We start from the raw sequence: 26643 nt of genomic DNA, 5'->3' as shown, positions 1-26643 counted from the left end.
TTGAGGTTAATTATGAGCTTGGGGAAAGTGATCACAAATCACTTAGTTTCAATATATCATGGAATTACCCAGATAACTGCAATCAAATCTCTGTCCCAGATTCTCGCTTGGCGGACTTCATGGGACTGAAAAATCACCTGGGTGGGCTAAATTGGGATGTCCTGACTATGGGTCAGGTAGGTGATCTTGGTTACCAATATGACATTTTTCAGAGTATAGTTCTAGCTGCCCAGACAACTTTTGTTCCGAGTAGGGAAATTAGATCTAACAAAAATGATTCCAAATGGATGAACAATAGATTAAAACATCTCATTGGTCAAAAGAGAGGCATATATAGGCGTATCAAAAGAGGGGATGGGCAGTTAAGGAATCAATATAATCAATTAAAGAGAGAAATAAAGAAAGGAATAAGAAAAGCAAAAAGGGATTATGAGGCTAAGGTCGCAAGGGGTTCAAAGACTAACCCAAAAGGGTTCTTTCAGGTATACAGAAATAAGATTAGGGACAAGATAGGCCCACTTAAGAGTAACTCTGGTCAGATCACTGACAGTGATAAGGATATGTGTGAAATTCTCAGTACCTCTCAGTTTTCACCCAGGAAAATACTAGCAATATTCCTGAAATAATAGATTATGTAGAACAGGATAATAAACTATGTACGATTGTAGTAACTAGTGACATGGTCCTCAGACAAATAGAGAAACTAAAACCTAACAAATCCCCAGGCCCTGATGAACTGTTGGCAAGGGTGTTAAAGGAATGTAAAGAGGAACTTAGCATACCTTTGGCTAATTTTTTTAACACATCTCTACAAACTGGCATAGTGTCTGATAAGTGGAAAATGGCAAATGTAATACCTATTTACAAGGCAGGTGACATGTCCTTGGCTTCGAACTATAGACCAATAAGCCTTACCTCCATAGTGGGAAAATTTATGAAATCAATAATTTCCGACGCAATTCGTAGGCAACTTGACAGGCACAGACTGATTAATGAATCTCAACACGGTTTTACAAAGGGGCGTTCCTGTCTTACGAATTTACTAACATTTTTCTCTAAGGTGTTTGAGGAGGTAGATCATGGTAATGAATATGATTTTGTGTATATGGACTTCAGTAAGGCTCTTGATAGAGTTCCACTCCAGAGGCTATTGAGGAAACTTAGGGCACACGGAATAGGGGGAGAAATTTTTTCCTGGGTAGAGGCATGGCTGACAAATAGACAGCAGAGAGTTTGCATAAATGGGGAGAAATCAGAATGGGGGCACGTCACAAGCAGTGTTCCTCAGGGGTCAGTGTTGGGCCCATTGTTGTTCACAATTTACATAAACGACATAGATGAGGGAATAAATGGCGACATAAGCAAATTTGCTGATGACACCAAAATAGACCGTCCAATTCATTCTAATGAGGACACTAGAGCACTCCAGGATGATTTGAATAGACTGATGCAGTGGTCGGAGAAGTGGCAGATGCAGTTTAATATTGACAAATACAAAGTTCTAAATGTTGGACAGTTAAATAACCATGCCACATATAAACTAAATAATGTAGATCTTAATACTACTGATTTCAAAAAGGATTTAGGAGTTCTGGTTAGCAGTAATCTAAAACCAAGACAGTGCATTAGTGTTCGCAATAAAGCTAACAGAATTCTTGGCTTCGTATCTAGAAGTATAAATAATAGAAGTTCTCAGGTTGTTCTTCAACTCTATATGTCTTTGGTTAGGCCTCATTTAGACTATGTTGCTCAGTTCTGGTCACCGTATTACAGAATGGATATAAATGCTCTGGAAAACGTACAGAGGAGGATGACAAAGATGATCCCATGTATCAGAAATCTTCCCTATGAGGATAGACTGAAGGCCCCGAATCTGCACTCTCTCGAAGGGCGTAGAATTAGGGGGGATATGATCGAGGTGTATAAATGGAAAACTGGAATAAATAAATGGGATGTAAATAGCGTGCTGAAAATTTCCAGCCAAGACAGGACTCGCAGCAATGGTTTCAAGTTGGAAAAATTCAGATTCAGGAAGTATATAGGAAAGTACTGGTTTGGTAATAGGGTTGTGGATGAGTGTAACAAACTCCCGAGTACAGTTATTGAGGCTAAAACGTTGTGTAGTTTTAAAAATAGGTTAGATAAATGCATGAGTGGGTGTGGGTGGGTGTGAGTTGAAGCTGACTAGCTTGTGCTGCTGGGTCTGGTGCCGTGCTCCATCCTTGAGTGGCGGTGACCAGACTGGGTGGGTCATTGGGCTAATCCGGGGTGGGAGGGTCATTGGGCTAATCCCGGGGGGGGGGACATGGACCTGCTCCGCATGGGTCAGTAGGCCTGTTGCAGTGTTCCTTCTTTCTTATGTTGTTATGTTATTACACTGAATGAGGCCATCAGATAATTCTGAGACCGACAGACTCAGTTAGCTGTGGTCAACAAATTAAATGAGGTTGGTTCACCAGCCTCGTCATAAAGTGCGATTACGTCACACTGGGTACTGATGTCTGGCAGCAGCACCCAAGTGCTCAATCAGCAACTTCTCCAATTGTCTCTTTTCTGGTTTCGTAACAATGGACAAATTACAAAAGCTTTTGTGAATGGTGGATTCTCAAAGCTCATGTTTTTGCATTGCATTATCTATCAGCAAGATTGTGCGCAAAATATGTGGATATGACTTGCGTTCTGAAACCTGTTGTTTGGTCAGCGAATTTCATTCTTTTTCAAGGGCTTTATCATCGCTATATTCGTGATTTTCTGAAACTGATTCTGAGTTCGTTGACTTGCCTTATTATACAGCAGTTCAATGGCTTAGTTGTGGAAAGGTTCTGTCACGGTTTTTTCAGCTCAGAAAGGAAATTTACTCATTTCTCACAGAGAAGAATCGACCCGAACCACTTTTATCAAACGTTGATTGGCTCTGCAAACTGGCATTTTTTCAGATGTGACAAGTTGTAAGGTGACACAAATCTAATTTGTCATTATTCACGTTTGTCAAGGCATTCTGGGCAAACTTGATGTTATCTGAAGGACAGGTTCATTTTCCATGTGAAAAATTAAAGGACAGGTTCATTTTCCATGTGAAAAATTTCATGAAGAAAGTGAAGGAGAATTTCCTTCGTAATTCATTAAGTTAATGACTTGACTTAAATATTCACCACTGATATACACAACTTACAAAATACCTTCAAATTGTAACTTGAGTTAACTTGAGTTAACTGTAACTTGAGTTAACTTACTGTAGCTTGAGTTAACTTACTGTAACTTGAGTTAACTTACTGTAACTTGAGTTAACTTACTGTAACTTGAGTTAACTTACTGTAACATGAGTTAACTTACTGTAACTTGAGTTAACTTACTGTAACTTGAGTTAACTTACTGTAACTTGAGTTAACTTACTGTAACTTGAGTTAACTTACTGTAACTTGAGTTAACTTACTGTAACTTGAGTTAACTTACTGTAACTTGAGTTAACTTACTGTAACTTGAGTTAACTTACTGTAACTTGAGTTAACTTACTGTAACTTGAGTTAACTTACTGTAACTTGAGTTAACTTACTGTAACTTGAGTTAACTTACTGTAACTTGAGTTAACTTACTGTAACTTGAGTTAACTTACTGTAACTTGAGTTAACTTACTGTAACTTGAGTTAACTTACTGTAACTTGAGTTAACTTACTGTAACTTGAGTTAACTTACTGTAATTTGAGTTAACTTACTGTAACTTGAGTTAACTTACTGTAACTTGAGTTAACTTACTGCAACTTGAGTTAACTTACTGTAACTTGAGTTAACTTACTGTAACTTGAGTTAACTTACTGTAACTTGAGTTAACTTACTGTAACTTGAGTTAACTTACTGTAACTTGAGTTAACTTACTGTAACTTGAGTTAACTTACTGTAACTTGAGTTAACTTACTGTAACTTAAGTTAACTTACTGTAACTTGAGTTAACTTACTGTAACTTGAGTTAACTTACTGTAACTTGAGTTAACTTACTGTAACTTGAGTTAACTTACTGTAATTTGAGTTAACTTACTGTAACTTGAGTTAACTTACTGTAACTTGAGTTAACTTACTGTAACTTGAGTTAACTTACTGTAATTTGAGTTAACTTACTGTAACTTGAGTTAACTTACTGTAACTTGAGTTAACTTACTGTAACTTGAGTTAACTTTCTGTAACTTGAGTTAACTTACTGTAACTTGAGTTAACTTACTGTAACTTGAGTTAACTTACTGTAACTTGAGTTAACTTACTGTAACTTGAGTTAACTTACTGTAACTTGAGTTAACTTACTGTAACTTGAGTTAACTTACTGTAACTTGAGTTAACTTACTGTAACCTGAGTTAACTTACTGTAACTTGAGTTAACTTACTGTAACTTGAGTTAACTTACTGTAACTTGAGTTAACTTACTGTAACTTGAGTTAACTTACTGTAACTTGAGTTAACTTACTGTAACTTGAGTTAACTTACTGTAACTTGAGTTAACTTACTGTAATTTGAGTTAACTTACTGTAACTTGAGTTAACTTACTGTAACTTGAGTTAACTTACTGTAACTTGAGTTAACTTACTGTAATTTGAGTTAACTTACTGCAACTTGAGTTAACTTACTGTAACTTGAGTTAACTTACTGTAACTTGAGTTAACTTACTGTAACTTGAGTTAACTTACTGTAACTTGAGTTAACTTACTGTAACTTGAGTTAACTTACTGTAACTTGAGTTAACTTACTGTAACTTGAGTTAACTTACTGTAACTTGAGTTAACTTACTGTAACTTGAGTTAACTTACTGAAACTTGAGTTAACTTACTGTAACTTGAGTTAACTTACTGTAACTTGAGTTAACTTACTGTAATTTGAGTTAACTTACTGTAACTTGAGTTAACTTACTGTAACTTGAGTTAACTTACTGTAACTTGAGTTAACTTACTGTAATTTGAGTTAACTTACTGTAACTTGAGTTAACTTACTGTAACTTGAGTTAACTTACTGTAGCTTGAGTTAACTTACTGTAACTTGAGCTAACTTACTGTAACTTGAGTTAACTTACTGTAACTTGAGTTAACTTACTGTAACTTGAGTTAACTTACTGTAACTTGAGCTAACTTACTGTAACTTGAGTTAACTTACTGTAACTTGAGTTAACTTACTGTAACTTGAGTTAACTTACTGTAACTTGAGCTAACTTACTGTAACTTGAGTTAACTTACTGTAACTTGAGTTAACTTACTGTAACTTGAGTTAACTTACTGTAACTTGAGCTAACTTACTGTAACTTGAGTTAAGTTACTGTAACTTGAGTTAACTTACTGTAACTTGAGTTAACTTACTGTAACTTGAGTTAACTTACTGTAACTTGAGCTAACTTACTGTAACTTGAGTTAACTTTCTGTAACTTGAGTTAACTTACTGTAACTTGAGTTAACTTACTGTAACTTGAGTTAACTTACTGTAACTTGAGTTACCTTACTGTAACTTGAGTTAACTTACTGTAACTTGAGTTAACTTACTGTAACTTGAGTTAACTTACTGTAACTTGAGTTAACTTACTGTAACTTGAGTTAACTTACTGTAACTTGAGTTAACTTACTGTAACTTGAGTTAACTTACTGTAACTTGAGTTAACTTACTGTAACTTGAGTTAACTTACTGTAACTTGAGTTAACTTACTGTAACTTGAGTTAACTTACTGTAACTTGAGTTACCTTACTGTAACTTGAGTTAACTTACTGTAACTTAAGTTAACTTACTGTAACTTGAGTTAACTTACTGTAACTTGAGTTAACTTACTGTCTTCTTTAAATGAAAACAGATATACAACTTAAACTATGATAAATTTCTCTAGTATTAAATAGTGTGTGAGCCATTAATTTAGTGTACCCATAATGCCATGGTATGATAATGGCTCTTCACTCCAACTCATTATTGTAACTACAAGGTTCACAGAATCTCAATGTAAAACTGCAAAGGAATAAAAATTATATTGTATTATACATGCAAAAAAAAACAATTTTAGAAACAATTTTCTGATCTTGATGGAAAAACACATGAAATGCAGTTGTTTTAAAATGCATTTTACTGCAATGTTGTAACACTCCGAAGTTTCAAGTGGAAATTATTGATCTGCAGTCAGATGACATGATGAAAAAGAACTATAAAGTAGGAAACCTGATCCAACTGTATAAATCTTTACATGACTCACGAAATCGTAATGACACGATTGCAAATAAACCATCCTACGGGCGGGATTTGAACCCGCGGTCAAAGAGTCTTAAAACTCCAGACCGTCTGTAAAAACTTGCATTTGTGGTCACAGAGGTGCCTGTGTTAACCTTCCTATGGTGTAGAAATATACCTAGTTGGACGAATCTTATTGTAGCTAGCTGGTCCAGTGACTAACGTGACGGTCTGGAGTTTTGAGACTCTCTGATCGCGGGTTCAATCCCCGCCCGTGGTATGGTTTAAATCTTTACAGCCTGAACAGTTTCTAAATTTTAAACCTATTTGCTTAGGATTCCTATCATATTTTGGTACAACGTACCTTTGTGAACAAACATTTTAAAAAATAAAGTATGTCAAGTCCAAATGTCGCACAAAATTATCTGATGAGGATTTGAAGTTCATTCTAATATAATAATTGGCTCCTCGAGTTTGAAACATTAATTCAGTAATATTTTGAAATTATAAACCAGTTCCATTATTCTTATTAATCTTGTGCAAATTAATCTTGTGCAAATTAATCTTGTGCAAATTAATCTTGTGCAAATTAATCTTGTGCAAATTAATCTTGTTTCATCTGCAGTTCAGTAATTGATTATACTGTCAGAACACTGGCTTAAGTTTGACATTTTTACCAATATATAATTTTTCAGTGTAAATACGGTATTGTTTCTTCTTAAATGTAATAATTTTCTTTTCTTCGGAATCATATCATAATGATTACAATAAACATCAAAATAAAAGTTATTCATTCATTTACATTTTCTTCATTCATTTATATATATTCCATAGACTTAGTTTTTTTCTTTGGTCTAAGACAGTGTGAAATATACATTATAACCCTTGTAGTGAAAAATTTGGAGATTTCTCCTATATATTTACGTGAATATACATATAATCAGACAAGAATACATATACATATATACACACAAGCACACAGTTGCATGTATATAAAATAAGAATATATTCGTTCAATAATACATATGAAGTGTCACATGTATGCGCATAGGCATACATACCCTAAAGAATATACGCAGTACATTCATACATAAGCACGTGTATACATGCATGATTTACGAATACATTGTTAATGTTTATTTTTCATTCACGGATATAGTGCTGGGCTTATGCAAAACTGGAATAACTTTCTTGTATCTCTCAGCGACCGAAATATGTCTAATTTAGGCTTTTGACTAATGACAAAAATGAAGAGGGTAGCACCTTGGGAACGACTCAGAAGATACAAAGGACCTTGGGAACGACTCAGAAGATACAAAGGACCTTGGGAACGACTCAGAAGATACAAAGGACCTTGGGAACGGCACAGAAGATAAAAAAGGACCTTTGGAACGACTCAGAAGATACAAAGGACCTGGGGAACGACTCAGAAGATACAAAGGACCTTGAAAAAGACTCAGAAGATACAAAGGACCTTGGGAACGACACAGAAGATAAAAAAGGACCTTGGGAACGACTCAGAAGATACAAAGGACCTTGGGAACGGCACAGAAGATAAAAAAGGACCTTTGGAACGACTCAGAAGATTCAAAGGACCTGCGGAACGACTCAGAAGATACAAAGGACCTTGGGAACGACTCAGAAGATACAAAGGACCTTGGGAACGACACAGAAGATAAAAAAGGACCTTGGGAACGACTCAGAAGATACAAAGGATCTTGGGAACGACTCAGAAGATACAAAGGACCTTGGGAACGACACAGAAGATACAAAAGACCTTGGGAACGACTCAAAAGATACAAAGGACCTTGGGAACGACACAGAAAATACAGAAGACCTTGGGAATGGCACAGAAGATACAAAGGACCTTGGGAACGACATAGAAGATACAAAGGACCTTGGGAACGACACAGAAGATACAAAGGACCTTGAGAATGACACAGAAGACACAAAGGACCTTGGGAACGACACAGAAGATGCAGAGGACCTTCGGAACGTCTCAGAAGATACAAAGAACCTTGGGAACGACACAGAAGATACAAAGGACCTTGGGAACAACACAGAAGATTCAAAGGACCTTGAGAAGGACACAAAAGATACAAAGGACCTTGGGAACATCACAGAAGATACAAAGGACCTTGGGAACGACACAGAAGATACAAAGGACCTTGGGAACAACACAGAAGATTCAAAGGACCTTGAGAAGGACACAAAAGATACAAAGGACCTTGGGAACAACACAGAAGATACAAAGGACCTTGGGAACGACACAGAAGATACAATGTTTGTAAGGATTGTGTGGTCTAGTGGTCTAAAGCGTTATGCGTTTTCTCTCACCATGAGGCGGGCCAAAACAGTATGGTTTCGACTCCTTGCCTATTGCAGTATTGATATATATATATATATATATATATATATATATATATATATATATATATATATATATATATATATATATATATATATATATATATATATATATATATATATATATTATGCAATTGATTAGGAATAGGGTGACAGGTAAGTTTATTTTTGCCTTCCTGTAGCATGTAGTAAATTTTGTTTTGGGAGGAGACTTATTGCTGGTATCTCCCAGTATCTTGGATCTATTGTCTTGTGTCTCTCCCTGTGACAGCGAATTTGTCTTAAAGTAAATTATCCTCTAAAAAGAAATAGAAAGATGTTAACTTTTCTTTCAATTTTGTTAAAAACTATCATTTGGGAGCAATGGTAGAGTGTGAAGACAGTCCCATTAGCTAGTTTCCTTTATTTGTATCATTGTGGTGTGTTACCCATGGATGTTGTAGGACACTGGTTGTCATGGTGCTTTTTGGAAGTCATTGCTTGCATCTCACACAATCAGCATTCAAACAATAATTAACTAAAAGCCCGGTAGTTTACTGCAAAGGTGAATGTAGAAGTCACTGCTAACTTTAGAGAAGAGCTACGCTATTGTATAAGTCGACCAATCAGAGCAACCGGGTGGGCACCAAGTTAGTTTACTTTGTAACTAAAATTAGTCTATGAGCTCAGTTCCTTACTTGCTCTCAGCTGATTACCACACACAAGAGTTGTGTCCTCAGTATGAGTATATTATCCATATTCAGTGAGAGTAATCTTTATGATTCAACATTTAACAGTTCATGATTGCCTTTATTAACTGGCCTCGAGTTTTATAACAGGTATATCCCGGAATATGAGCCCAAAAAACTCATAATTACCCCCCTAAGTAAAGAGTGTGTCTATGTTGAAAAAAGTCAGTACTTAATGTTAATTGTTTTCCCAATGTATTATTTATGATACTGAGTGAATCATGTGAATGTCACTACTCTGTGAATATCGTTCAATTCCAGTAACGTTCAATATTGACTTTGTCCCAAGAATTCCGGATGAAAATCGAAGAAAAGTTCAGTTGTGTAAAGGTTTATTTATTTTAAAATATTTCCTGCTTAACCATCTTATATATTGTAAAAAATTAATTATTAAATGCACCTCAGTAGTTCAGTTTTATAAGATGTATTTTCTTTATTACAAACCTTTTTTACCCTCAAAGAAATTACCAAACATTAAGTTGTTATTTGTTATCGATTTTAAATACAACCTCAAATTTTTGGAATATGTTTTTAAACTTTTTTAAGATAGAATTTAGAGAAAAAATGCAAGTGTAATGGAATATATAGTTGAAAAAATGAACATTAATCTCTGTTTTCAAACTTACTTTGTGAACTTTTCAGGAAAGAGCGGAATGTCAGAGGTGAGAAACAATCCTGTAAGTGTCGTCCATGAAGCCACCTGCACCACTTGTGATCTTTGTTCACTGTACGGTAACACTATGTACATATTACACCTGAAACAGTAAGGTATCTGGTCATTCTCTGTTCAGCATGTCTGTAAGAATTTATATATACATATATATATATATATATATATATATATATATATATATATATATATATATATATATATATATATATATATTATATATATGTACACACACACACACACACACACACACACATATATATATATATATATATATATATATATATATATATATATATATATATATATATAAAATATATATATATATATATATATATATATATATATATATATATATATGTGTGTGTGTGTGTGTGTGTGTGTGTGTGTGTGTGTGTGTGTGTGTGTGTGTGTGTGTGTGTGTGTGTGTGTGTGTGTGTGTGTGTGTGTGTGTGTGTGTGGTGTGTGTGTTCTCAGAGTAGTGTAGTGCGGATGTGTCACCGTCCACGGTAACCGTGGCCGGTGACACTGTCTATACTACCACCTAATCTTGTGTACTTGTCCACTTATGATACAGTAACAGCTAAACATGTTAGATTGTATGCCACCATTCCCGACATACATAGCATGAGTTTGGTGCGTAGACACTGGTCGGACACCATCAAACCTATGATTGAACTGTTGGGGTATAATAATCTGGGCATCAGCCCTCCCTGGTGGATGATTACAGGAACTAATGTGGTTGAAGATAGCGCTCGACTCCTACCATGTCCTGATTGAGTATTTATGATGGACAATTCATGTTTCCAGAGGTTTACCTGTTAGACCAATATATGAATATATGAGAGGGAACACTGGGTACGTGGGACCTTGCAAACCCCACCAACTTTGTTAGAGAGTGTGTTTTTAATTAACCTCTGTTTCACTGTCCCAGTGTTCTTGATCATTTTTAAATACCTCACATAGGCATTTATATATATATATATATATATATATATATATATATATATATATATATATATATATATATATATATATATATATATATATATATATATATTAGATGGTATGAGTTTGCCAAAAAAATATTATTCAGTGGGTTGAGAAGGGGAAGTTAAAGTTGTTTTGGATATTTAAAGACGTTGGAGCAAAACTAAACGAGGATGTACCAAAGATTTGCAAAAGAAAGGAGCAGTAGGGATCATCCCAGGAAAGGTTCGAGGTCTGGGTAATGAGGTTTCGAGTGTTTGGGGCTTAGACATTCAGCAGATATGTTTGCTTCATTAGTATAAATGCAACAAAGCACTCATTACCTGATGTTTGCTGTGTCCTTTCTGAAAATAGCCAACACAGAATTCAGCTTTGAAAAGGCTGTGTACAGTTCCTGCATGTCCATCAGGTGAGAACGAGTGACGACCAGCAGCCTCGTCGACCACACCAGAAGGCGGAGTCTGAAGGACGACTGGACGAAAGCACATATGAAATCCGTGTTGTCACTTATTACAGTAACTGTCGTGTGTGATGATAGCTGCCGTAGCTGGTCATGTAGAAATTATTGTATCAGTCATCTCGTTAATTCTGTAAACATGTGAGGCTAACTTGGTTCTTCAGTTAGGTAACATTAATCATTCTTTTTCTAGTTATGGAGTGACCTTAATATTATTCTTATTGACCCAACTTATTTATCAAGTGCTAGAGATGATGAGTGTCCTTCGTAATATAGCAACAATATGAACATTACATCTTACCAACTAACCTTACAAACAACATACCCGCTTGACATTGTTGACCAAGAGTGAAAGTTGCTTGTCCATGTTGATATCCTCGCTGTTAGTTACAATTTCAAATACTCCAACTCCTCCTGGAAACCGGAGATGATCAATGATCTGAAATGGTGCTTCAATGAGTTAGGTATAATTGCGACTTGTTTGCTAGGTATAATTGCGACTTGTTTGCTAGGTATAATTGTGACTTGTTTGCTAGGTATAATTGCGACTTGTTTGCTAAGTATAATTGTGACTTGTTTGCTAGGTATAATTGTGACTTGTTTGCTAGGTATAATTGTGATTTGTTTGCTAGGTATAATTGTGACTTGTTTGCTAGGTATAATTGCAACTTGTTTGTTAAGTATAATTGTGACTTGTTTGCTAGGTATAATTGTGACTTGTTTGCTAGGTATGATTGTGACTTGTTTGTTAGGTATAATTGTGTTTTTTTCTAGATATAATTGTGACTTGTTTGCTAGATATAATTGTGGCTTGTTTGCTAGATATAATTGTGACTTGTTTGCTAGGTATAATTGTGTCTTGTTTGCTAGGTATAATTGTGACTTGTTTGCTATATATAATTGTGAATTGTTTGCTAGATATAATTGTGACTTGTTTGCTAAATATAATTGTGGCTTGTTTGCTAGATATAATTGTGACTTGTTTGCTAGATATAATTGTGGCTTGTTTGCTAGATATAATTGTGACTTGTTTGCTAGGTATAATTGTGACTTGTTTGCTAGGTATAATTGTGACTTGTTTGCTAGATATAATTGTGACTTGTTTGCTAGATATAATTGTGACTTGTTTGCTAGATATAATTGTGGCTTGTTTGCTAGATATAATTGTGACTTGTTTGCTAGGCATAATTGTGGCTTGTTTGCTAGGTATAATTGTGGCTTGTTTGCTAGGTATAATTGTGGCTTGCTTGCTAGGTATAATTGTGACTAGTTTGCTAGGTATAATTGTGGCTTGTTTGCTAGGTATAATTGTGACTTGTTTGCTAGGTATAATTGCGACTTGTTTGCTAAGTATAATTGTGACTTGTTTGCTAGGTATAATTGTAATTTGTTTGCTAGGTATAATTGTGACTTGTTTGCTAGGTATAATTGTGATTTGTTTGCTAGGTATAATTATTACTTGTTTTCTAGGTATAATTGTGACTTGTTTGCTAGGTATAATTGCAACTTGTTTGTTAAGTATAATTGTGACTTGTTTGCTAGGTATGATTGTGACTTGTTTGCTAGGTATAATTGTGACTTGTTTGCTAGGTATAATTGTGACTTGTTTCCTAGATATAATTGTGACTTGTTTGCTAGATATAATTGTGACTTGTTTGCTAGATATAATTGTGACTTGTTTGCTAGGTATAATTGCGGCTTGTTTGCTAGGTATAATTGCGGCTTGTTTGCTAAGTATAATTGTGACTTGTTTGCTAGGTATAATTGGGACTTGTTTGCTAGGAATAGTTGTGACTTGTTTGCTAGATATAATTGTGACTTGTTTGCTAGGTATAGTTGTGACTTGTTTGCTAGATATAATTGTGACTTGTTTGCTAGGTATAGTTGTGACTTGTTTGCTAGATATAATTGTGACTTGTTTGCTAGGTATAGTTGTGACTTGTTTGCTAGGAATAATTGTGACTTGTTTGCTAGGAATAATTGTGACTTGTTTGCTAGGTATAATTGTGACTTGTTTGCTAGGTATAATTGTGACTTGTTTGCTAGGAATAATTGTGACTTGTTTGCTAGGAATAATTGTGACTTGTTTGCTAGGAATAATTGTGACTTGTTTGCTAGGAATAATTGTGACTTGTTTGCTAGGTATAATTGTGACTTGTTTGCTAGGTATAATTGTGACTTGTTTGCTAGGTATAATTGTGACTTGTTTGCTAGGAATAATTGTGACTTGTTTGCTAGGAATAATCGTGACTTGTTTGCTAGGTATAATTGTAACTTGTTTGCTAGGCATAATTATGACTTGTTTGCAAGGAATAATTGTGACTTGTTTGCTAGGAATAATTGTGACTTGTTTGCTAGGAATAATTGTGACTTGTTTGCTAGGTATAATTGTGACTTGTTTGCTAGGAATAATTGTGACTTGTTTGCTAGGCATAATTGTGACTTGTTTGCTAGGTATAATTGTGACTTGTTTGCTAGGTATAATTGTGTTTTTTTCTAGGTATAATTGTGACTTGTTTGCTAGATATAATTGTGACTTGTTTGCTAGATATAATTGTGACTTGCTTGCTAGGTATAACTGTGTTTTTTTCTAGGTATAATTGTGACTTGTTTGCTAGGTATAATTGTGACTTGTTTGCTAGATATAATTGTGACTTGTTTGCTAGATATAATTGTGACTTGTTTGCTAGATATAATTGTGACTTGTTTGCTAGGTATAATTGTGACTTGTTTGCTAGATATAATTGTGACTTGTTTGCTAGATATAATTGTGACTTGTTTGCTAGATATAATTGTGACTTGCTTGCTAGGTATAATTGTGATATGTTTGCTAGGTATAATTGTGACTTGTTTGCTAGATATAATTGTGACTTGTTTGCTAGATATAATTGTGACTTGCTTGCTAGGTATAACTGTGTTTTTTTCTAGGTATAATTGTGACTTGTTTGCTAGGTATAATTGTGACTTGTTTGCTAGATATAATTGTGACTTGTTTGCTAGATATAATTGTGATTTGTTTGCTAGATATAATTGTGACTTGTTTGCTAGATATAATTGTGACTTGTTTGCTAGATATAATTGTGACTTGCTTGCTAGATATAATTGTGACTTGTTTGCTAGATATAATTGTGACTTGTTTGCTAGATATAATTGTGACTTGTTTGCTAGATATAATTGTGACTTGCTTGCTAGATATAATTGTGACTTGTTTGCTAGATATAATTGTGACTTGTTTGCTAGATATAATTGTGACTTGTTTGTTAGATATAATTGTGACTTGTTTGCTAGGTATAATTGTGACTTGTTTGCTAGGTATAATTGTGACTTGTTTGCTAGGTATAATTGTGACTTGTTTGCTAGATATAATTGTGACTTGTTTGCTAGATATAATTGTGACTTGTTTGCTAGATATAATTGTGACTTGTTTGCTAGATATAATTGTGACTTGTTTGTTAGGTATAATTATATATTTTTTGTGGTGTGTCAAGAACATTATGCTACAAAATATTTAAAAGAGTTATTGTTTAAGCAGGAAAAACAAATGCATTGACAAGTAAGATTTTGACGCACATGTTTATCACAAAATGTAAAATATATATGCAACAGTTAGGTATCCTCATTTTGGAAATTTTTGGCCTACGGAGAAGAATGTATTGTCGAGAGTAGGAATAGTAGCGAGGTAATGATGGCGTAATTAGTACATTAATCTTAGAGAAATAGTTGGAGGTGGTCAGTCCCTCAGTGTGGAGAAGAGTTCAGCACTTGTGTCTGTAACAGTATGAAGGTCAACAATGAGAATAATGTCTCCTCTCTATTTGGCTGGTTAAGTGAAATGCTTCAACAAGAAAGTTACCCAACTGTTGTTTGTGTGTCTTGGTCATCAACGTGTCAGGTGGCCTGGTGGCTAAAGCTATCGCTTCACACACGGAGGGACAGGGTTAGATTCCCGGCGGGTGGGAACATTTTGACACGTTTCCTTACACCTGTTGTCCTGTTCACCTAGCAGCAAATAGGTACCTGGGTGTTAGTGGACTGGTGTGAGTCGTATCCTGGGAGACAAGTTTGAGGACCACAATGGAAATAAGTTAGACAGTCTTCGATGACACACTGACTTTCTGGGGTTATCCTTGGGTGGCTAACCCTCCGGGATTAAAAATCCGAACGCATGGTTTGTTTACAATCGTGGCATTACGATTTCGTAAGTCTTGATGATAATTTATACTATTTTGAACGATCATGTTTATGTTGAAGGAATGGTACCGGGAAACTACTCGATTTTGGGAGGGAAATTTTTTTTCTAGAAATTACAATGTATAGATATTTTCTTGTAATTAAATTGATAATCCTGAAATTTAAAAAAAATAAAACTTTTTTCATAATGAATGACAATATGTTGAGTAACTTGCCATAAACAGAGTGGAGGATGCCATAGTGCCATCAGTGATAAAAATTACAGAGTAGCTGCCATGTGGTGCTTGGGTTAGTATATCCTCCACCACTTGTGTTGTCAGCTTAGCCTCCATCACACATGATGTCAGCCTAGGCTCCACTACTTGTGTTGTCAGCCCAGGCTCCACTACATGTGTTGTCAGCCCAGGCTCCACTACATGTGTTGTCAGCCCAGGCTCCACTACATGTGTTGTCAGCCCAGGCTTAGCCATCTGCGTCACTGATGATGCGATATGATGTTCAGCTGTCAGAAAGATAGTTCATATGTAATTACTGTAATATTACACACAAGTCTTCTACGTGATATTTAGTGTAAGAATTACTGTCTGTGCTTTCCTACAACCAAGAACTTCATGGTCGTAGTTGTACGTTCAGACAAGACTGAAGTAACTCTCTTGTAGTATTATTTAATGTCATTGTAGCTTAAGCAGTGTAATAAGAAGATAATGATAATTTCATAAATATTTTTATCAACTATTGTACAATTTAATATTGTTGTTAACTGTATAATATACAAGTTCCATGTGAACTTACAATGTCGAATATAATGAGCAAACTAAGATGCAAATTGGCATAAAAATATTCAGATCTGAGCACACACACACACACACATACACACACACACACACACACACACACACACACACACACACACACACATACACACACACACACACACACAAACACACACACACACATACACACACATACACACACACACACACAAACACACACACACACACACACTGATGCAGTTATGTATAACCCACCACAGAACAGCAGGAGGCCAAGGCAAGTGTATGATGACAGTAATAGAGCGATGGTTGACACACTGGCTGCAGTGGCCAGAAGGGCTCATGCGTGCAGGGCAAAGCTACTGATCATGGGTGACTTCAACCACAAGGAAATCGACTGGGAGAACTTGGAGCCACATGGTGGCCAAGAAACGTGGAGGGCTAAGATGATGGAGGTGGTACTGGAAAACTTCGTGTACCAACAGGTAAGGGACACTACCAGAGAGAGAGGAGAGGATGAACCAGCGAGACTGGACCTAGTATTCACCTTGAGTAGTGCGGATATTGAGGACATCACATATATTACTCTACAAGTGGAGGGGGAACAGGAAGAGCTGGACGAATGCAGCCAAACTACATGAAGGGGGACTACGTGGGAATGAAGAACTTCCTGAACGGGGTTTAGTGGGACAAAGAACTGGCAGGGAAGTCAGTAAACGAGATGATGGAATACGTGACAACAATATGCAAGGAAGCTGAGGAGAGGTTCGTACCCAAAGAGTAACAGGACGGATAATGAGAACCTTCAAAACTAGGACGCAAGCCCATGATGATTCTCTTCAAATCGCTTGTGCTCTCTAGGCTAGAATAGTGCTGTACACTAACGGCCCCCTTCAAGGCTGGCGACATTGCAGACCTGGAGAGTGTACAAAGAACTTTCACAGCACACACAAGTACTATAAGGCACCTAAATTACTGGGAACGGTTGACGGTCCTTGATCTGTATTCCCTGGAACGAAGGCAAGAGAGATACATAATAATATACACTTGGAAGGTCCTGGAGGGATTGGTACCAAACCTGCACACGAAAATCACTCCATATGAAAGCTAAAGACTCAGCAGGAGATGCATCATTCCCCCGATGAAAGGAGGCTTGCCACGAGTACTACATTGAGAGACAACACTGTAAGTGTCCGGGGCCCAAGACTGTTCAACTGCCTCCCAGCATACATAAGGGGGATTACCAATAGACCCCTGGCTGTCTTCAAGAAGGCACTGGACAGGCACCTGATCAGACCCTGATCCACCATGAGGCCTGGTCTCAGGCCGAGCCGCGGGGGCGTTGAACCCCGAAACCCTCTCCACGTAAACTCCAGTAAACTCCAGACGAGGACCAGACAGAACTACAAAGGGATCTGGACAGGCTGCAGGTCTGGTCCAGAAACTGGCTCCTGGAGTTCAATCCCACCAAATTCAAAGGCAAAGAAAACCGCAGACGGAGTACACTCTATGGGGCCAGAGACTACAAACCTCACTTAAGGAAAAGGATCTTAGGGTGAGTATAACACCAGGCACATCTTCTGAGGTGCGCAACAACCAAATAACTGCTGCAGCATACGGGCGCCTAGCAAACCTCAGAACAGCATTCCGACATCTTAATAAGGAATCGTTCAGGACCCTGTACACTGTGTGCTTTAGGCTTATATTGGAGTATGCAGCGCTGTTTTGGAACCCATACCTAGCCAAGCAAGTACGGAAATTAGAGAAAGTACAAAGGTTTGCAATAAGATTATTCCCGGACTAATGGGTATGGCCTACGAAGAGAGGTTAAGGGAAATCAACCTGATGACACTGGAGGACAGGAGAGATGGGGGATATAATAACGACATATAAAATACTGAGAGGAATTGATAAGGTGGACAGAGACAGGATGTTCCAGAGATGGGATGTGATGTAGAGGAGGTAGGATCCATACATAGCTTTAAGAGGAGGTATGATAAAGCTCATGGAGCAGGAAGAGTGACCTAGTAGATACCGGTGAAGAGGCGGGGCAAGGAGCTGTGATTCGACCCCTGCAACTACAACTATGTGAGTACACACACACACACACACACACGCACACACACACACACACACACACACACACACACACACACACACACACACACACACACACACACACGGTGAAGAGGCGGGGCCAGGAGCTGAGTCTCGACCCCTGCCACCACAATTACGTGAGCACAAATTAGGTGAGCACAAATTAGGTGAGCACACATACGCACACACACAACCAAGGTGGACAAAGACGGGATGTTCCAGACATGGGACACAGAAACATTTGGTCACAATTGAAAGCTGAAGACTCAGATGAGTCAAACGGATGTCTGGAAGTATTTCTTCAGTCACAGAGTTGTCAGGAAGTGGAACAGTCTGGATGGTGATGTAGTGGAGGCAGGACCCATACATAGCTTTAAGATGAGGTATGATAAAACTCATGGAGCAATGAGAGGAGGACCTAGTAGCGACCAGTAAAGAGGCGGGGCCAGGAGCTATGGCTTGACCCCTGCAATCACAATTAGGTAAGTATACAGTGTATATTACACACACACACACACACACACACACACACACACACACACACACACACACACACACACACACACACACACACACACACACACACACACACACACACACACACACACACACACACACACACACACACACACACACACTCACACACACACACACTAGAGTATAAGGGGCACATGATAACGACTTATTAAATACTGAGAGGAACTGACGAGGTGAACAAGGCCAGAATGTTTCAGAAATGGGTTACAGGAACAAGGGGACATGACTGTAAGTTGAAAACTCAGGTAAGTGGGACTCTTAGCTAAGGCCAAGTCAGGTAAGTAATACAGGTCAGATAAAACAGCTATGTTTATATCTGACGTTGGCATTCCACGGTCCATTGAAAGTGATCAAGGTACTAATTTCACAGCCAAAGTATTTAGAGAGCCTTTAAACCGGCCATGAATTAAACAAAAGCTATCCATAGTTTTTCATCGTCAGTCCCAAGGCGCCTTGAAGAAGTTTCACCAAGGCTTAAAAAGCTATGATGCGTTCGTATTGCATACATTTTCCTACAGACTCTTTGCATTGCGAGAAAGTTTCCAGGAATCAACAGGATACAGTCCTATTGAGCTGATTTTTATGCATAATGTAAGAGGAAGTAGCGTTTCTGCTATAAAATGGAATATTGACGGAGTCCAGCTAGCAGGCTTCACCGTGTATCATTGTTGGAGTCCAGCTAGCAGGCTTCACCGTGTATCATTGTTGGAGTCCAGCTAGCAGGCTTCACCATGTATCATTGTTGGAGTTAATTCTAGCAGGCTTCACCGTGTATCATTGTTGGAGTTAATTCTAGCAGGCTTCACCGTGTATCATTGTTGGAGTTCAGCTAGCAAGCTTCACCGTGTATCATTGTTGGAGTCCAGCTAGCAGGCTTCACTTTGTATCATTGTTGGAGTCCAGCTAGCAGGCTTCATCGTGTATCATTGTTGGAGTTAATTCTAGCAGGCTTCACCGTGTATCATTGTTGGAGTTCAGCTAGCAGGCTTCACCGTGTATCATTGTTGGAGTCCAGCTAGCAGGCTTCACCATGTATCATTGTTGGAGTCCAGCTAGCAGGCTTCACCTTGTATCATTGTTGGAGTCCAGCTAGCAGGCTTCACCTTGTATCATTGTTGGAGTTCAGCTAGCAGGCTTCACCTTGTATTATTGTTGGAGGATTTCGGAGTTGTTGCGATTATCATAAGGTGAATGAGGTCAGTGTACCGGATGCTTACCAGCTTCCACATATGGACGACATAGTGGACTTCATGAGTATGGCCCATTTGTTTCTAAATTTGATACCCTTAAAGGATACTACTAGGTACTTTTAACTGATAAAGCGAAGAAGATTTCTTTCTTCATAATTCAAGAAGGTCACTATCAGTACATTGTGACCCCCTTCGATCCATCAGGCTATTAAAAGACTTGAAGGCACGGCGGCCTAGTTGGACGATATTGATGTAATTTCTGAAAAGTGGGATCAGTATGTGTCCAGTCTCAAAGATCTTTTAGAGAGGTTCAAAACATTCAAGTTAACTCTTAATCTTAGTATGTCGTCTTTTGGCAAATCTACCATAACTTTCCTAGTCCATGAAATAGGTAATGGTAAAATGGCACCTAAATTTGCCACAACCTTGGACATTAAAAAAAACCATGTTTCCTAGGATAAGAAAGTTTTTCAAAGATTTTTAGGAATGATAGTGTTTTATAGAAGGTTCTGCAGAAATTTTCCAGAAGTAACTCCCCTGACATCACTAGTAATAGTTAGGTTTAACTAGTCCTCTTGTTGTCAAGAGGGTTTTGACCGTACCAAGCGTCTGGTACGTGCTACTCCCATATTGTTATCTTTAGAACGTACAAAGATTATACAAAGTGGAGAGGATGCAGTGTTACTTCAAGTATCTGGTGAAGGAGTTCTTCATCCAGTGGCCTACTTCTCGAGCAAGTTTAAAGCCTATCAGCAGGCTTACTGCACGACCGAGACAGACAGTCCTCGATGACGCACTGCCTCTCTTGGGTTATCCTGGATGGATAACCCTTCGGGATTGAAAATTCGATCGAAATCTTAGCTTATCTTAAGCACTTGCACTGGTTCTACCTCTGGAGCACTTGCACTGGTTCTACCTCTGGAGCACTTGCACTGGTTCTACCTCTGGAACACTTGCACTGGTTCTACCTCTGCAGCACTTGCACTGGTTCTGCCTCTGCAGCACTTGCACTGGTTCTACCTCTGGAACACTTGCACTGGTTCTACCTCTGCAGCACTTGCACTGGTTCTACCTCTGGAACACTTGCACTGGTTCTACCTCTGCAGCACTTGCACTGGTTCTACCTCTGGAACACTTGCACTGGTTCTGCCTCTGGAGCACTTGCACTGGTTCTACCTCTGGAGCACTTGCACTGGTTCTACCTCTGCAGCACTTGCACTGGTTCTACCTCTGGAACACTTGCACTGGTTCTACCTCTGCAGCACTTGCACTGGTTCTACCTCTGGAACACTTGCACTGGTTCTGCCTCTGGAGCACTTGCACTGATTCTACCTCTGGAAGACTTGCACTGGTTCTACCTCTGGAACACTTGCGCTGGTTCTACCTCTGGAACACTTGCACTGGTTCTACCTCTGGAACACTTTCACGTGTCTGTGTCCTCAACACCACACGTGGTTCACGTCAGTAATAACCACTAACCACTGACTTACCTCAACTCCATGAGAAACAAAAACACCTGTCTCATGGGCTGGGTTTTGCTCCTGCAACCATGCGTCTCCATCCAGTATATTGCCAGAATTGAAAATGTAATCGAGGAGTCTCTCTCCTAAGCTTGATTCTTATTAGGATGTATTTTTGTGTTTGGAAAAAAACGAGTAGATAATTTAAGTAAAAACTGGCCACTATGATTTTTTTTTTGTGAGGAGACACATTGCTCCTGTACACAAGTGTCTTGCACCTCCTGTCTGTTTTCTCATTGTAAGGTTTATGTTTGACATTAAAGCCTTCCTTTGGGTTGAGCACTGCCTACTGATCTAGATGGTTGAGAATAATGGAGGTTCCATTAGTATTTATGCCATGGTGGTACACTACACACTGAGGGATATGTTTGGATGTAGCGGGGTGGCATGCAAATAGTTCGTTACATTTAATCGACGAATGCCACACTCCCATATAGGCATGCCCTGCCGACCAGCGAACCAGCAATTAAGAGTGGAGTATAGCAGGGGATGCCCCACCGTTAAGTTAAACCGATTGGTTCAACGCAACCAGTCACCAGAAGGTGCGTCAGTTCTTTGCAGCGATGTCTGGGACCTGTATGTCAACATAGGTACTCTTACCTACAAAGTCTGGCCAAGCACAGTTGTAACCGTGACTCTTGTTTGGCCTTTCTAAGACTTCATGACTTTGCAATTGGTGAGTTAATTTCCAGTAGTTATTTGTCGGACTAGGCTTGCAGCCTGTCCAGGTCTCTTTGTAGTCTTTCCTGATCCTCTTCCCCTTATATTTTCCTCATAAATTTCACGTCGTCTGCGAACAAGGACACTTCTGAATTTACCCCTTCCGTCATGTCATTCACTATTATGCAGGATTTTGCACTGTTACAATAATGTTTATAAAAAAATTTAAGAGTATTAATAAGGTTCATAGTGTCAGTGGGCGGGCTTTGTTCTGAAATCGAACGTGTATTGGACAGTTGACTGGTATGAGAGAGATATGTGGGAGTGAGTCAGTGTGGCAGTAGGTACAGTACCAGGTGTGGAGAAGTTAGGCTGAGTGTTGTGGTGTTTTCGTGATTTTAGACCGTAGGATTTTTTTTTTTTTTTTTTTTTTGGGGGGGGGGGAGATTTTGGTACTCTTACAGAATGAGAATGACCCTGTTGAAGATTTGGAGAGTACAGAAATAATACTTTTTTTTTGTCTTCAGTTTAAATGCTGGCAGAAGGGAAAGGGAGTCAGAGAGTCCCTCTGTTTGCATATGTTTTAATTTTAAACAACTAGTAGCAGTGTACTAGTGAGTCTTGGTAGCATTATTTAATAATTTGAAAGTCGCCTAAATCTGAGTATCTGGTAAAGGCGTTCTGGTGTTTAGTAAGTTTTTGTAATGGTGTGTGTTGTATGATTAAGGTTATTAATAATATATTAAATTTTAATATATGTTAGTATATAAGTCCTTCCTGGTAATCAACTTAGGGTGGCCTGTGGCCACCTTGTGAAGCTGTCGCTTCGCAAGGTGAGTGTCAGGGTTCGATTCCTGGCGAGGGTTGAAACATTGGGCGTGTTTCCTTACACCTGTTGTCTATATTCACCCATCAGTATAAAATAGGTACCTGGGTGTTAGTGGACTGGTGTGGGTCGCATCCTGGAACAAAATTGACCTAATTTGATGTATACCTTGTACATGAACTTGTAGAAACAAAGATATTATATTATATATTATGTTACATAAGGTTAAGCAAGGTTTTTTAACACCGGTTTATTAGCACTGTTGGTTTCTTTTGTTTAATATTTTAAATGCTCTCGGCACCAGCATATTTATTTATGTTACATACACTTAAAAAACAGCATCATCCCTAGGACTGACCCTTGTGGAACCTCACTCGACAAATTCGCCCGATCTGATCCCCGCCATGTACCATCGCTCCTTGTTTCCTTCCTGTTAGGTATTCCCTGATCCATCGCAGTGCTTTTCCAGCTATTTCTGCCAGTTACTCTAGCTTTCGTACCAGTCTCTCATGTCTTATTGTGTCGAAACTCTTCTTATGCTAACAGAAAAGGTGCTAATCTACCTATTTCTCTCGCTCTCGTCTTCTGTTACGTTTCGTAGAACTACGGGAGTTTTGTTAAGCAAGAATTTCTGTTTCTGAATCCATGTGGTTGTCATGAATGAATCCACTCTTTTCTAGGGCTTCACCACTCTTCTGATAATCTTCTCTGTGATTTTTCATACTAAACATGTCAGTGACACTGGTCTGTAGTTTAATGCTGCGTGTCTGTCTCCTTAAAAACTTGGAACTATATTTGTTGCTTCCACACCTCATACAGTTGCCCTGATTCGAAAGATTTGTTGAAGATTGTTGTTAATGGGACACAACGCCTCTGCTCCTTCTCTCAGGACCCACGGAGAGATTTTATTTGGACCCTCCGCTTTCGAGGTATTTAGTTTACATAGCAGTTTCTTCACGTACTTCTTTGTTGAGTGTAGTGTCTAGCACTTGGTGCAATCTGTCGCCTCAGTTTGCTAGAAGCCTTTCTGTTTTCTCTAAGAATATTCTTTACATACTATACTTCCTAGTCATTCCTTGTAATCTCCCCTCCTTCCTTCCTCAACCTAATTCCCTGAAAATCAATCTGAGCATACCGAAGCTGTTTAACTGAAAAAAATATTTAACCTACCTATTGCTTCAGGAATATGCAGGTCTCCCCACCAGACAAAACCAGCCAAAATAAATGCCAGAGTCATCATCTTCGTCGCATCTCTGGAAAGTAAAGGATTATTAATAGAACACTATACATTTAAACCGGAATCAATATATATGCTGTAAACATCAGGTGCCCAGTACCACTAGACATGGGCAATGCTTGTGAAGACTGATATTCCAAAGAGGAGTAAAATTAAATTAGTTCTGAGCTTCCCAGAACTACGTATGTGCTCGTAACAGGGGTGACATGTCCGGTGTTACTGGGTACCTGATGTTTCTAACATAGATGACTTCATGACCGCATTTACTGGTATAAACTCCAGGAGGTATTTGTCAGACCAGGCTTGTAGCCTGTCCAGATCCAATGTAGGTTTACCTCTTGGTCGTCCGCTTGTATTCTCCTCATTAACTTCACATCGTCTGCAAACAGGGACGCCAACTTAATCAGTCTCTTCTGTCTTATCATTCACATATACCAGAAACAGCACCGGCCCCTTGTGGAACTGCACTCATCATAAGCGCCCAGTCTGGCACCTCGTCACATACCATTACTTGTTGTTTCCTTCCATATGTCATCCTTTTGGCTTCCTGAAGGCCGTGAATAAAAACTGACTTCTCCCTCTCATCTTTCCACTGCATTTTACGGTGCCCCGTGGCCTGGTGGCAAAAGCTCTCGCTTCAGTTCGATTCCCAGGGAGGGTGAAAACATTGGGCGTGTTTCCTTACACCTGTTGTCTATGTTCATCTATCAGTAAAATGAGTACCTGGGTGTTAGTCGACTAGTATGAGTTGCATCCCGAAATGCCCTGCAAAACAAGTGGCTGTATATGTAGTAGTATGTCACTGATGTCAGCTATGGTCTGTATACCTTGTACATGTACTTGTAGAAATAAAGATATTATATCTTTATTATTATTATTCTCTCCAGACCTCTGGGTCTGATTTAGGCATCACTATAACCGCTTCCATTATCATTTCCTGGATCTCCCAGTGCCGAATAACGCTTCTGCAGGGAGATTATCATCCCTACAGTCCTTTCACTGATGACAACTTCTGCACCCAACGGCATGCTACCTTCAATCCTCGACATTTCCTGGACCTCCTGGTGGCCTGATAGGGCCTCTACATAGGACTTAACGCTTTTCTTTCCTTTAGTGCAGTCACTGGATATTGGTGTACTTGTTCCGGATGTCATGCCCCTTATGTTCAATGGCTCTATTTCCTGAGCCATCATTTTCACTTCCTCTTCTATGCTCTGTGTCTTGCCCTATGCATGTCCCAATTCTTGCTCTCTGCATCCATACTCTCATTAATTTTGTGTGTGTGTACTTGCCTTTTTGTATTTGTTCTTGCAGGGGCCGATTCACCCGATTCACAGCTCCTAAACTCCACTTCTTTACTGGCTGTTACTAGATCCACTCAGTCCCTGCTTCATAAGCTTTATCATACCTCTTCTTACATCTATGTACGGATCGTGCCTCCCCTACTTCACTGTCAACTTTGTTTTGCTTACTGACAACTCTGTGACTGAAGAAATACTTCTAAATATCGTGTGACTCATCTGAGCTTTCAACTTCAAGTTATGACCTCTTCTTGCTGTATCTTATCTCTGAAACATGATGTCCCTATCCACCTTGTCAATTCCACTAAACATTTTTTATGTTGTCATCATGTGCCCACTATCCCTCCTCTCCTCAAGTGTAGTCAGGTTGATTTCCCCTAACCTCTCCTCGTAGGAGATAGTTCCACACAAGAGATTAGTACAAAAGCTAAAGGAGCAGGTAGGAATAACAGGAAAGTCACTGCAAGGGATCGGAGAATACCTGACAGGAAAGAAACGAGTGTGTATGCATGTGTACTCAACAATATTTTGTTACAAATGTCGAGTCACAGCTCCTACTGTGTGTGTGTGTGTGTGTGTGTGTGTGTGTGTGTGTGTGTGTGTGTGTGTGTGTGTGTGTTTGTGTTTGTGTACTCACCTAATTGTTGTTGAATGTGTCAAGTGTGTGTGTATGATTTTGTACGCACCTTATTGAACTCACCTAATTGTGGTTGCAGGGGTCGATACTCACCTCCTGGCCCTGTCTCTTCACTGATCGCTACTAGGTCCTCTCTCTCTCTCTCTCTCTCTCTCTCTCTCTCTCTCTGCTTCCAGAGGTTTGTCATACCTCGTCTTAAAGCTATGTATGGTTCCTGCCTCCACTACATCACTTGTTAGGCTATTGCACTTCCTAACGACTCTATGACTGAAGAAATACTTC

At 38.5% G+C, this 26643-nt stretch overlaps 1 protein-coding gene across 1 annotated transcript in view; it reads right to left on the bottom strand.

Annotated features, from left to right (window-relative positions):
* The window catches only part of LOC128687033 (probable glutamate receptor), a 104013-nt gene extending 78886 nt beyond the window's left edge, over window positions 1-25127 (bottom strand). Inside the window, exons 1-7 of the mRNA XM_053774385.2 lie at window positions 25027-25127; window positions 24665-24802; window positions 24357-24439; window positions 15799-16085; window positions 11718-11831; window positions 11259-11482; window positions 9902-10030 (exon numbers count right to left, since the gene is read on the bottom strand). Of these exons, the coding sequence (XP_053630360.2) occupies window positions 9902-10030; window positions 11259-11482; window positions 11718-11831; window positions 15799-16085; window positions 24357-24439; window positions 24665-24802; window positions 25027-25127 (1076 nt within the window). The remainder of the gene's footprint in view (window positions 1-9901; window positions 10031-11258; window positions 11483-11717; window positions 11832-15798; window positions 16086-24356; window positions 24440-24664; window positions 24803-25026) is intronic.
* Window positions 25128-26643: the final 1516 nt, after the last annotated feature.

The sequence above is a fragment of the Cherax quadricarinatus genome, chromosome 7 (genome assembly GCF_038502225.1).
Source record: "Cherax quadricarinatus isolate ZL_2023a chromosome 7, ASM3850222v1, whole genome shotgun sequence".
Taxonomy (NCBI): domain Eukaryota; kingdom Metazoa; phylum Arthropoda; class Malacostraca; order Decapoda; family Parastacidae; genus Cherax; species Cherax quadricarinatus.
Note: the sequence above shows the minus strand (reverse complement) of the source record. Positions and strands in the feature narration are given on the sequence as shown.